The 14,273-nt window shown below is 39.1% G+C and overlaps 1 protein-coding gene across 5 annotated transcripts in view; it reads left to right on the forward strand.

Moving 5' to 3' along the window:
* Positions 1-14,273, forward strand: part of LOC131682800 (ubiquitin carboxyl-terminal hydrolase 38) — a 354,353-nt gene that overhangs the window by 110,848 nt on the left and 229,232 nt on the right. For 4 of the 5 annotated variants that reach the window (XM_058964558.1, XM_058964554.1, XM_058964557.1 and 1 more), the window contains one exon: positions 13,261-13,384. The exons of the other annotated variant lie outside the window; for it this stretch is intronic. In XM_058964558.1, coding sequence (XP_058820541.1) covers positions 13,261-13,384 — 124 coding nt within the window. The remainder of the gene's footprint in view (positions 1-13,260; positions 13,385-14,273) is intronic. 5 annotated transcript variants of the gene reach the window in all.

The raw sequence follows: 14,273 nt of genomic DNA on the forward strand, positions 1-14,273 counted from the left end.
TAATAGAGACCACACCGTCATCTGCAAGCTGCCTTAGCGTGCAGGAATTGACAAGACATTCGTCAATGTCATTCACGTAAAAGTTATAGAGAAGGGGGCTTAGACATGAGCCCTGGGGAAGACCTATGTAGCTAATTCGTGATGTCGATAAGTCACCATGCGAAAAATGCATATGTTTTTCAGACAGCAAGTTTAGCAAAAAGTTATTTAGAGTCGGTGAAAGACCATGCTGGTGCAGCTTCTCAGAAAGAATTTTGATAGAAACTGAAACAAAAGCCCCCTTTATATCTAGGAAAACTGATGCCATCTGCTCTTTGCTAGCATAAGCCATTTGAATTTCTGTTGAGAGCAACGCAAGACAATCGTTCGTCCCTTTGCCTTTGCGGAAACCAAATTGTGTATCTGATAGTAAGCCATTTGCTTCAACCCAATTATCGAGGCGAAACAAGATCATTTTCTCGAACAACTTTCGGATACAGGACAGCATCGCAATCGGTCGATACGAGTTGTGGTCGGAGGCTGGTTTTCCTGGTTTTTGAATGGCGATGACCTTCACTTGCCTCCAGTCATGAGGGACAATATTACTTTCAAGAAACTTATTAAATAAATTCAACAAGCGTCTCTTGGCAGAGTCTGGCAGATTCTTTAACAAGTTAAATTTGATTCCGTCTGGCCCTGGGGCTTTATTGTTACATGATAAGAGAGCAAGTGAGAACTCCACCATCGAAAACGGTGTTTCGTTCGCGTTATTGTGAGGGGACGTGGCGCGGTAGATCTTCTGTGCCGGGGCGGAATCCGGACAAACCTTCTTGGCGAAATCGAATATCCAACGGTTTGAATATTCCACGCTCTCATTAGTACTGTTTCGGTTTCGTAAGCGCCGGGCCGTACTCCAAAGAGTGCTCATCGATGTTTCTCTCGTTAGTCCGTCGACGAACCGGCGCCAGTAGCTACGTTTTTTGGCTTTTATCAAACTTGCGCGTTTCCGCCATCGCGTACTGTCGGTAGCTAGCTGGCAGCCCGTCGTCCCGGAAGGTCTTATACGCAGCGGCCTTCTCCGCGTACACGTCTGAGCACTCTTTGTCCCACCATGGATTGGGAGGACGCCCGCGTGAATTCGCGTCTGGTACGCGTTTAGTCTGAGCTTGAATCGCGGTATCGAGAATCAAGCCAGCCAGGAACCCGTACTCTTCCTCCGGAGGAAGCTCTTGAGTGCACTCGATTTTGTCGGATATCGCGGACGCATAGCTCTTCCAACCAATATTTCGTGTGAGGTCATACGAAACATTGATTGTATTCGGTGGCCCTGAACCGTTAGCAATATTAATTACGATTGGCAGATGGTCGCTGCCGTGGGGATCAGAGACTACTTCCACATGCAATCTAACCGCAGCGATGTCGAGCAGAGGGACAGATCTAAGGCGCTCGGTTGCGCTGGAGGGGCAGGAATCCGTGTCATTTCACCCGTATTCAAAATAGTCATATTGAAGTTGTCGCAAAGCTCATGGAGTAGGGTAGATCGATTATCGTCATGAAGGCAACCCCATGCCGTGCCGTGGGAGTTGAAGTCACCTAAAACTAGCCTCGGTGCGGGGAGGAGTTCCGCAATATCGCAAAGCCGTCGGTGACTAACTAAGGCTCTAGGGGGGATGTAAGTGGAAGCAATGCAAAGGTCTTTGCCTTTTATTCTGGTTTGGCAAGCGACAACTTCAATGCCTGGTGTCGAGGGGAGGTTGATCCGATTGAAAGAATAGCACTTTTTGATCCCCAAAAGTACTCCTCCGTAAGAGTCTTCTCGATCCAAGCGAATAATATTAAAATCGTGGAAGTGTAGGGTTATTTCTGAAGTGATCCATGTCTCGCATAGGGCAAATGCATCGCATTTCAAATTATTTAGTAAGATTTTGAACGAATCGATTTTCTGGATAATGCTTCTGCAATTCCACTGTAGAGCAGTGATTAAATCCTTGACCTCGTTCGATGAATTAGCCATCGAAGGATACAATCGCTGAAAGGAGGGGCCATTTCGCAGTGAACTGCATCAAAAATGTTTTTACTGCGGGGAGAAAGCTTATCAAGATACTTTTAAGGAGGTCACAAATGTTTAACGCTGTAAGAATACGGCCCACAATGTCAGAGAAATTTATTAAGCCAGCGCTGTTTTCTTTCTCTGGCTGAGATATGGGAACACATGGGGTTTTTGATGTTCCTGGAAGTGCTGGGAACTCCTTTTCTGAGCTCAGGTTACTGAGACCGGAAGCGACTTGCTTCGGTTTTGCACCAGTACTTCCTTGAGTAGTTATTTTAGGGGGACCATGAAGAGACACCTTCTGGCCTTTACGACGAAGCTTGGAAGAGGAAATGTTCTTCCTTTTTCTACTACTTCTAGGCACAGCAGAAGATGTTCCCTCCTGGGGTTCATCACAGTCGCCTTCGTCAGTAGACAAGTTGGTAAAGATGTTCGTAGAGACAGGTGGCGTAGCTATCTTAAGCATTTCTGCAAAAGATCGCTTAGAGCGTCCCTGAAGGGAACGCTTAAGATTTTCCTCGCGCTGTTTGTACGCGGGACATGAAGGGAGATCATGTGGGTTTCCCCCACAGTAGAGACACTTTTCGACATCTCTACCACAGGAATCATCCGCATGATTCCCACCGCATTTCCCACAGCGGGCTTTATTGCTACAATGGGAGGCTGTGTGTCCCAATTGTTTGCAATTAGTACAGTTCATGACCCGCGGCACAAAGAGGCGAACAGGTAGACGAACCTTGTCAAAGAGCAGGTAGTTGGGTAGGGCAGAGCCGGCGAAGGTCACCCGATAAGAGTCTGAGTTGACGTATATTTTCTTGCCGTCAGCTGCGACTGATGCTGAATGCAAACGTTTGCATTCAAGTATCTTCACTGACTTAAGCATGGGGTCTTTGAAACAGCCAGTTCCATATTTTAGCAGGTCCTCGCAATTCAGACTCGAATCGGAAACGACCCCACTTACTTCAACCCTGCTAGCTGGAATATACACCCTGTACTCCCTCGTAAAGGGCTCGTAGCCAGCAATATCGTTTGCCTGAGTTGAACTGTTAACCACCACCCGAAGCTTATCAGGGCGAATTTTCGATATTTCTGTTACGGCCGAATACCGATCCGTCAGAATTCGAGAAATCTGCAACAGATTCAAACACTTTTTTTCTTTGGTCCGAAAGAAGATCACAAATGGCCCGGTGGCCGAGCTCGGATATACCTTGAGCCGGGGAGCCGATTTTATTTCGACGTCCATCTCACCTTGAGATGAACCGCCGTCAGGGGAAGTCATTTTTGCACGGGCCTATTGCCCAGTGCACGTTATTAAGACAACCAAGAAGGGGAAACGAAAACTAATACTTAGCTTGTGTAGGTAACGGTATCCAGACGGCTTACTAGAAGAACACTGCTTCACTTCACTGACCGGCTAACGGTACTCAGAAACAGAAACACAAAAGAAGGGAAAAAATACTGAAACCTCAACTAGGCGTAGAGTGTGCAAATAACCTTGAACGCGGATTAACACTATTTGTCGCTATAGAGTGTACGGACCGATGACAAAAGACTTCTATCTCGACTGAGTGCTCGATAACGAATGAGCGGAACCCTGATTGTTCACACAACAGTATACCAGCACTATCTTCATAACGCATCAATTGTTCTTTGACGACCGTCTCTAAAACTTTCTCGTTCATTGGTAGCATATAGAGCTTCCATTTCCCGACAATTTTCAGCTTCCCGGGATTCGGGAAATAAATAATAAATTTCCCGGGAAATACCGGGATCCCGGGAATACAGAATAAAAATAAAAAGGTGAAATATTCTCTTGAATACAAAAGAATAAATTGAAAAGTTTTCAAACCCGTTTGATTGCATGTATATCTGTCCTAAAGCAATTGTCAGAAGATGGCGATTTGGTGGCCTGGCCTACACATCATTCAATCATTTGTTAACTCGTCAATAAGATCCATTTACGTCACAGTAGGATCAGCATCACTTCGAATTAAGTGTGAATCAAAATCAAGCAGATAATGGACGAACTGTGCAGCGATGGATGAAGGCTACCATCGATTTGCTGTTACGGGAAAGTATCTGGATTGCTTGATCCTATCCCTTCAAAAATCCTGCCTGCATTCTTGAAAGCAACATTCAAAGAGTTTGGATGCGTATGATATTGGACAGATACGTTATGTATTTCTTTTCATACATCCAAAAATTTACAGATATTACAGTTACTGTATAACAAATAAGACGAAATATGCATTCGATGAACCGACCAAATATTTCTGCAGACGTTCTAGAAACATTCCTTATTTTAAATAGCGTTTGCGTTAAGCATGATATCACTACAAACCATCCCAAGTTTTGAAACAAACACGCATCGATTTTTTTAGCAAGTAACGCAATTTCCCTTACTAATTTGATTGCAAGCCCTTTCATTCAAGATCTAACTACAGTAGGATTCCGTTTTTGGCAACAATATTTTTTTTAGTTGCCAAAACAGGAACCGTGCCAAAAATGGAACCTTACTTTAAAAGCTTTTATTTTCAATTTGTTACATCATAAATGTTACAACAACAGTAATTATATAAGAATATGTGATATGAAATGAAATGATAGCTATGCCTGCCCCCATAAAATGTAGTAAATATGACTCCCATGTCTGAAAAAAAAGTCAAAAGTGATATCAATTATTAAAACTAAATGTGTATGAGCATTTTGTAAAAGATGTACTATGTACAATAGACTGCCCAGAAAAATAATGAATTTTTGAAAACTCAATCGGCCCACCCCTGAGTCGATTCCCAGTCCCACCAGGAGTACATGTTCCAAATTTGAAGCAAATCGGACAAGTCTAGCTACCGGACCAACGTGCCTGAAGTTTGTGTGGGATTTTTCGACAATTTACATGGATAAAACTCACTATCTCGCATTTTTGCCGCTGGATGGCACTGCATGCATCGTAATATCACTGTAAGCAAAAATAAGAAAGATAATTTAGTTGTCTACAACTTTGTCGAAGACTGCTTGTCAATCCGGCTTTGTTAAAAGAAGTTATTAAACTTTTAACGAAGTGATGTCTGACTCAGTTTTCCATGGGGCCTAGCAGTGCATGGTTATGTATCAGTACTCGATTCCCACGTACTATACATTTTTGTGAAATAACCGTTAGATTTAGCTCAATAATATGTTCAGAAGAATTGTAGTAAATAATACGAGTAATGTTTTGGTTGAAAATTTTTAGTTCCAACTGTAACCGCATAGAGGGCGCCAGCACTAACTTTTCATAGAAGAGAGATAGAATATCGGAATGTTCGGAAGAATTATTGAAAACTGCCTGTTTTACAACTTTGTAGAAGACACCTGATATCTATCTCTTTCCGTTGAAAAGTTAGTGTTGGCGCCCTCTATGCGGTAAAATGTAGAACTAAAATTTTCTAACCAAAACATGACTCGTATTATTTACTACAACTCTTCTGAACATATTATTGAGGTAAATCTAACGGTTATTTCACAAAAATGTATAGTACGTGGGAATCGAGTACTGATACATAACCATACACTGCTAGGCCCCATGGAAAACTGAGTCAGACATCACTTCTTTAAAAGTTTAATAACTTCTTTTAACAAAGCCGGATTGACAAGCAGTCTTCGACAAAGTTGTAGACAATTAAATTCTATTTCTTATTTTCACTTACAGTGATAATTCGATGCATACAGTGCCATCTAGCGGCAAAAAATGCGAGTTAGTGGGTTTTCTCCATGTAAATTGTCGAAAAATCTCATACAAACTTCAGGCACCTTGGTCCGGTAGCTAAACTTGTCCGATTCGCTTCAAATTTTGAACATGTACTCCTGGTGGGACTAGGAATCGACTCAGGGGTGGGCCGATAGGGGTCCTTTTTTTTCCTGTCACTCTAATGTACAACAACAATGTTGCCAAAAACGGAACCCATTTGTTGCCAAAAACGGAACATATTTGTTGCCAAAAATGGAGCATGCCAAAAACGGAATCTTACTGTATTAAAATAAACTATAAAAATAACTGTTAAAAAATCTGATCAATCGGCTCATCGTGCGCATCACTAACGCTACTATAATCCATGTTTGAATGAAAAAATTAACATTCTTTAGCAGTGGTTTGAGTATGGCGTATATGGTCCACGCCATACTCAAACCACTGCTAAAGAATGTTAATTTTTTCATTCAAACATGGATTATAGTAGCGTTAGTGATGCGCACGATGAGCCGATTGATCAGATTTTTTAACAGTTATTTTTATAGTTTAAAAACCTAAAAAATCACGAAAACGTATCAGTGAGCCTAAAGACATATAGTCCATTGGTCTGCAAATCAGTTGGAAAAGCACAATCTGCATTCACTACTCACTCCAAATGTTTGCCGGTAAAGATATGTTCTACATAATTTCATTTGCAGGATCTAATTCTATTGGAATAATTTCAAAATCTTTTTTCCCGGGATTCCCAATTCCCGGGAATGAGAAAACACAATATCCCGGGAAATCCAAAAATCCCGGGATTTCCGGGAAATAAATTCCCGGGATGGAAGCTCTCTAGCATATTTATCGGCCTGCGATCCTCTGCTCGTAATGCATTGAGAACTTTTGGAACAGGAATTACGACCGTCTTCTTCCACGCTTCTGTTAACAGTTTCGCAACGCAATTTCCCTTACTAATTTGATTGCAAGCCCTTTCATTCAAGATCTAACTACAGTAGGATTCCGTTTTTGGCAACAATATTTTTTTTAGTTGCCAAAACAGGAACCGTGCCAAAAATGGAACCTTACTTTAAAAGCTTTTATTTTCAATTTTCTACATCATAAATGTTACAACAACAGTAATTATATAAGAATATGTGATATGAAATGAAATGATAGAAGAAAATCAGAAAATATAATTTTATTTGCTATGCCTGCCCCCATAAAATGTAGTAAATATGACTCCCATGTCTGAAAAAAAAGTCAATAGTGATATCAATTATTAAAACTAAATGTGTATGAGCATTTTGTAAAAGATGTACTATGTACAACAACAATGTTGCCAAAAACGGAACCCATTTGTTGCCAAAAACGGAACATTTTTGTTGCCAAACATGGAGCATGCCAAAAACGGAATCTTACTGTATTAAAATAAACTATAAAAAGAACTGTTAAAAAATCTGAACAATCGGCTCATCGTGCGCATCACTAACGCTACTGTAAGGAAATGGTTCGGTACAACGGTCGGCAAATTAATCCATTTTTGAATGATAAAATTAACATTCTTTAGCAGTGGTTTGAGTATGGCGTGGACTATATACCTAAAAAATCACGAAAACGTATCAGTGAGCCTAAAGACATATAGTCCATTGGTCTGCAAATCAGTTGGAAAAACACAATCTGCATTCGCTACTTACTCCAAATGTTTGCCGGTGAAGATATTTCCTACATAATTTCATTTGCAGGATCTAATTCTATTGGAATAATTTCAAAATCTTTTTTCCCGGGATTCCCAATTCCCGGGAATGAGAAAACACAATATCCCGGGAAATCCAAAAATCCCGGGAAATAAATTCCCGGGATGGAAGTTCTCTAGCATATTTATCGGCCTGCGATCCTCTGCTCGTAATGCATTGAGAACTTTTGGAACAGGAATTACGACCGTCTTCTTCCATGCTTCTGTTAACAGTTTATCAGCAAATATGTCAAGCGCAACCATAAGCACCCGCTTAGTAACATTGCCCGTTCCCGAACAATTTTAAAATCCGAGATAATTTCCTTAAGTTTATGCATAGTGATAAGCTTGAAAACACAAAACTGATTTTCGGTTACCTCGCTTTCCTCCACTAGTCGCCCTGTAGGTGGTGGAATGGTTTCGTGAATCTCTTCAACACACTTGATAAATAACTTGTTAAGTTCTTCTGCCGTTACTTTGTCAGAATATACCACGTTCGAACCATCAAAAATAACTTTTGACTTTTTTCCATCTCCAGGTTTGATTAGAGTTTTTAAACATTTCCAGAGACCTTTGGAATCGCCAGCACATTATTTTATTTGTTGCTGAACTGATAGGTTTTTTTTGCTAAACGTAGTTCACGCACATAGTGGTTGCGGATGATTTAATAAGCCTGTCAGCTCTTGGAGCTTTTTGTTTGTTTAAATAATCTATACGCACTATTTCATTGGGATTTTATCGATGTCAAACGAGGTCCAAACCATTTATTTGGTCTGGAGGATTTATTACCACGAACGTCGGTTAATTGAGTTATTGCACTTGTCATAGCGGAATTAAGAACTTTGGCTGTTCCCTCCACTGCATCATCTGTGCTACATCATTCAAAAGCGTTCTGTCACTTCTAAGAATGCTTTGTAGCTTTTGTCTAGATTAAATTTTCCACGATACATTTGTGCTATTAAGATCTGACAAGTACAATTTCGGAGAACAAATAAAACCCATTCCGATCGTCTCAGTGATTTTCCACTCCTCTAAAATTTTAGCTTCGCACTCCACAGTATTGGAGAAAATCAAGTCAATCAAACTGCTACTCCTAAGGCAAACACGGGTATATTCCGAAACTTTTTACTTCATTCCTGCGGCTCGAAACTTTTTACTTCATTCCGACATTTTCCCAAACGAACCGATCAACTGAAATAAAAAATGTAAGAAAAACGGATTGTGGTGTACATGAACGTTTTTGATACCCAAAAAAATATTTTTTTTTCGTTGAAAAACTATGTCGCCAAAAGATCGATGTTTGAGGTGTTCAAAAAAATTTTTTTTTTTTGATTAATTTTTTTTTAAATTCTTTGCAAAGAATCGAACTTTTTTTTAATGAAAAATTAGCCGTTCAAGTACACGAGAATGTAAATACACTCAAGTTTTTTTTATGCGGTTTTTTTTGCGCGGTATTTTTTTACGCGGTATTTTTTACGCGGATTTTGAAATTTACGCGGTTTTCATTTACGCGGATTTTGAAATTTACGCGGTTTTCATTTACGCTGTTTTTGAAATTTACGCGGTTTTCATTTACGCGGATTTTGGAATTTACGCGGTATCCATCAATGAGGTTCCCTTTATCGCGGATTCTTAAATTTAAGTGGTCTTCATTTACGCGGATTTTGAAATTTACGCGGTTTTCATTTACGCGGATTTTGAAATTTACGCGGTTTTCATTTACGCGGATTTTGAAATTTACGTGGTTTTCATTTACGCGGATTTTGAAATTTACGCGGTTTTCATTTACGCGGATTTTGAAATTTACGCGGTTTTCATTTACGCGGTTTTCATTTACGCGGCTCGTATCCCCCGCGTAAAAAAAAACCTGAGTGTACGAATAATTTTGAAAAATTATGGAAATCGATTGCGTAGTTTTTGAGATATTCATTGAGATTGAAAATTATGAAAATTGATTGCACAGTTATGCATATTTAACGCAACGGTCGTTTTCAGGAAATTCCATTCGGAGATAATCGCGTTCAAAGTTTTGTGTTAAGTTGATTCGTGTATGGAATCAGCGCGCTGCAAACAGCTGTAGTTTGAAGTTTAGTGCACCGATTTCGCACAGCTATTTTCGAAAGTATGTGCATTCCGAATATGCTATACATGATTTTTCGATTTTTTGAACGTCAACTTTGTATATAATACCTCGATTTCAACATCGGGGTAGCAGCAATCGTACATTGTGGGTTGCTAAGATAGCTCGAACTGGAACATTGAGTGATCATCCTCGAAAGTCCCCATTGTTCTACGAGGTTCGCCAGTTGTTGAGTTTCCTCTGACTACAAATAATTAAAAATTCATTGAAGCAAATTGGTCTTTCATAGATGTCACCTAATTCGCCCACGATAGCTAAAGAGTCTCATTATCAGAGTTAAAAATAATCGAAGCTCTTTTTTGACGGCTGAAAATGAACCTGATGCGACTCGTGGTGAATAGAAAAAATATTCATTCAAAAATCTATGTTATTCAGTTGAATTTCGTACAATAATATTCATTTGACTATTTATTTAGGCAAACGTTTTCGAATGCCGGTAAAGCATATTAAACAACAATATATCATCGCTTACATTGTGCCAGGGCATACTTTGATGCGTTTGATTCGTTGCTGTACGTTCGCTTCGTGTAGTAATCGGAGACGAATGAAAATCTGCATGGATGAATGGGCGGTTTCTTCGTGTGACGAATGAATACGTATATTGACTAGAACAGGGAATGTCGAATTCTGTTATAAGGTAGAGATGAAACAGCACAGTCGTTCTTCCACTATATTAAACAAGCAGAGTGATGTTACAACATGGTAATTTTATCTGATGCAACAACCATTTAAACAATCATTAATAAACACTTTAACAGAAAGAATAACTGGTAGAACAGCTGGAGTGAATTTAGTATTCGTGGACATTACGGTTGACAGTGCTCTGTGATTTACTTGATAGTCGATAGATCCGCTTCAGACCTAGGGGACCCAAGTAGGGTTGGGAAAACCGCAGGATTTTAAAAAACCGGTATTTTCGGTATTGAAAATGAAAAAAAAACCGGCAAAACCAGTAAAAACTGGTATTTAAAAAAAAAAATACAAACTGTGTTAACAAAATAATCGCTCAACGTACAAAGCCAACTGGGCATTTGATCATTTAACAGAGAACATGATTGGTTCTTACAGTACTCCAATATCGAATAAGCTTTATGAATGTTGATTTGATTACTCTTATGGTATTATGATCTTTTTTTAAGTCCACATTAAGGGGCGGGAATAGCGTAGTTGGTAAATCGATTGCCTTATGCGCAGCTCACCTGGGTTCGATTCTCAATCCCGCAAAAAGGGTTAGAAATTTTTCTAACTCAAAAAGAGAGCCATATGACCCTAAGATTAAAACCTCTATAATCAAAATAAAAAATGGGCTGTGATTAAGCATCTGGTTTGTGTATCGTAGTATGCAAAGTATCGTCGCTTATTAGTCCAAAAAGCACATTGGTTAGCTAGATGCAGTAAGCGTTCCGAGATTTTTAAAACAAATACATAGAAAATCAGACCTGAAGTTATTGTTTTCTGATTACCCAAATGCTCGGACGTGAGGGTGATGTTTACCATAAATTGGAACGGGTTTCAGCCTATCGAAAACGCTATAGGTCAGGTTGATCACGGTCAAATTTGTCACTGGTATTCAAAAGTGTCATTCGAACACTCATACTCAATTTATGAAACCGCTTGAGCATAAATTCCGCATTGTCTTGAAAACCAGTGCTTTGTAACAATCTTCTTTTAATTTCATTTCAACGTACCCTGAGGCAGTATTGCTGATGAGAACTGCAAAATCTATTGTCAGAGTTCTATGATAGGTCTATGCGTTATAGATTTGCCAGTAGTCTGAATAAATTGAATACAAAATGGAGTATGGGAATATGGAGTTGATTGATTTTGTCTTGCAGATTTTCTTGTTCCTCCATATTTTGATAAGTTTTATTTGACATGTGGGATTTTTCCGGGTTGTTATCGCTGCTTACATACGCACTATTCTCCTGCTTATATCATTATTAAAAAGTTCTAAAACAGGCAAACTTACTGTGCATGGCACCTAATTTGAAAAAAAAAACTAGAAAGTGAAAAGCTTTTTAAAGCGTTTCAAAGCTGTGCAACAATAAAACCATTTTGTTAAATAGTCCTTCCTACCAAATTACCGAAAATACCGGTTTTTCATTCTTATAAAACCGGTATTTCGGTATAGGATATTTGGACGGTTTTACCGGTTTTCGGTAACGGTAAAACCGGTACTCCCAACCCTAGACCCAAGAGGACATCAGGAAGAAGATAGAAGCGAAATCAATTTAATTTAGTCAGTCTTAATCGCATAACTGTGACAATACGCGTTGTTAGGAACAGGATGCCTTGGACTGGACAAAAGTGAGGACATAACGCTACACACTTCGAGACAAGCAGGCGCAAAATTTAGTCCTACTCCCGATGACCGGTGTTTACTTGGTAGCCTGTTGCCGAGTTCCCTTAAGCTATAAGCTGCAGTCCTATCAGCCCGCTAAAAAAAGACATGAGGCAAAGTTTTGATGATCCTAAGAGTATACTGTATGGTAGCCAATTTTGCGACGTAGACTGAAGCACAATCTTTGAGCATGAATTAATTATGCCAAACCCGTTATGCCAAACGACCATTATGCCATATGGTGTACACCCGCACAGTGATCACCTTCCATACAAAAGTCGGACAAAACCTCAAAAGTGGCCCGAATTTGATGAAAATTTAACATTAGGGTAATTTTGTGACGCTGAATTCATATTTCATGTTTATTTTTTTGTTTTTTCTTAATTCCTCAAAATTTTGGCACTTAGGGTGGTTCGAAAATTCAACATTTACGAATATAAAGTGCACTATTTCCGAAAATTCATTTTCAAAAAATTAGGTGCGGTAAATTTTTTAGCAGAATGCACATTTTTTCAATTGTTGATAATGATAAGACACATCTATAAATTATATTGCGCACCCTGAGTAGTCAAAGACTACCATGCGTCTCCTTCAGACGTATCATGAAAAATCACCTTTTTTCATACCTCGGGGCAGAAAGGGGCAAAACAAGATATTCATTTTCGGAAAGTACACTAATTTTTAAGTATAATGAACAACAAGCGATCTTTCCGAACCGTTTCAAAAAAAAGTACAACCACTTTGAATATTATAACTTTAAACTATTGCTTGATTTATTATTTGTTTTTCATGTCTGAGCTAGAAGAAAGGCTTGTATCGACTAAATCGAATGGCAGCTATAAGTCCAGCGAATAATCTTTCAAATGAAATTAGTTTGACCCCAATCGGAATCTTAACTAAAAAGATATATTCATTTGAATAACTTAGGTTTTAAAAGAGTTTTCCTCAGAATTCATCATCTATTTCACCTTTGAAGTTCTGCAAAAAATTGAACTCTCGTCTTCGGGACTTAATATTTTGAGAAGACTCTATTCAACCTGTTAAGAAACAGAGAAAAATGTTAAATCACGAAAAATCTAAGATAAAATTTTGAGGTTTTGTCCGGCTAGGCGACACTGTGACCCGGTGCGTTTAACGAATTAATGTATTAGAAAAAAAGTACATAGGCGAGATCCGCTACTTAATTAATTATTTAGTTTTCACGGAAAATTTAAATAAAAAACATTCAAGTTATTTTTTTAAATGTGCATATGTTTTAAGTGGTTTATACTCATGGTACTAACTCATCACATTTTTTTTGTTTCAACAGATTAAAGAACTAATCAGCACCAACTTGTTGGTAGATCTTCTCAATGGTTCTAACTCCACACTGACCAATAAAAAAGCAATTCCAAAAGTAGTACGTTGGATTTTGAAACAAGGTCAAACAGAAGGTGAGTTATTTGAACGAACTTCTCCATATCGTAGTTTTTGGAAGATGCGTGTATTCTTTCGTTAACGTTAAAAGTTTCCTTTGAACCTAAAAAAACACCTGTAAAATTTGAAGCCGATGTAACATAAGTGTAACAAAATTGGCTTTTAATCCAAAACTAATATGAATAAATAATGATAAGGCTACTAAGGTGAGGTGAGGTTTTTTATTTTGCCGCCCGTTCTTCCGGGGATTTAGCTTCAAGCAAATTGTGCTGCGATCTTTTGCTTTCAAGCGGGCTGTCAAATGCTCACCTCTTGCAGTACACACTAATCTCTTATTCCTCCCTTTTAACATTTAAATTACACATGTTACTGTAACACAACATTGCCGTTACAGAAAAATTTCTCATGAATCGAGCCATTGCCGAGCCATACTCCTTTAAGGAGTCTCCGGGGACTAAATCGCTGGCATCGCAGCTAATTGCAAATGGCATTGTATAGTCAGGCATTGCCAACACCGGGGCTGATACCAACGTCAAAGTTTTTGAGCTTTAGGAATGCTTCATCTGCTTGCGTACTCTATCAAAACTTGTCTTTTGTCTTCGTCAGTTTCGTTATTGGTACTACCAGTCGAGAGAAATCTGCTATAAAGCGTCGGTACCAATTGCACATGCCGAGAAATCGTTGCACCTCCTTCCGGTTCGTTGGAGCTCGGAATTTCACGATGCGCTTGATCTTTTCTTCATCAACTTTACATCAGCTCTCATTCAAAATGTACCCCAGGTATTTGATTTCTCGACGATAGAACTTGAATTTCCCTGGCGATATCGTCAAGTTTGCTCTTCATAGCCGCCTCGCTACTTCTTCCAATAGCCTGATGTGTTCATCGAACGTTTTGGAACAGATTAT

The sequence above is a fragment of the Topomyia yanbarensis genome, chromosome 2, assembly GCF_030247195.1.
Source record: "Topomyia yanbarensis strain Yona2022 chromosome 2, ASM3024719v1, whole genome shotgun sequence".
NCBI classification, from domain to species: domain Eukaryota; kingdom Metazoa; phylum Arthropoda; class Insecta; order Diptera; family Culicidae; genus Topomyia; species Topomyia yanbarensis.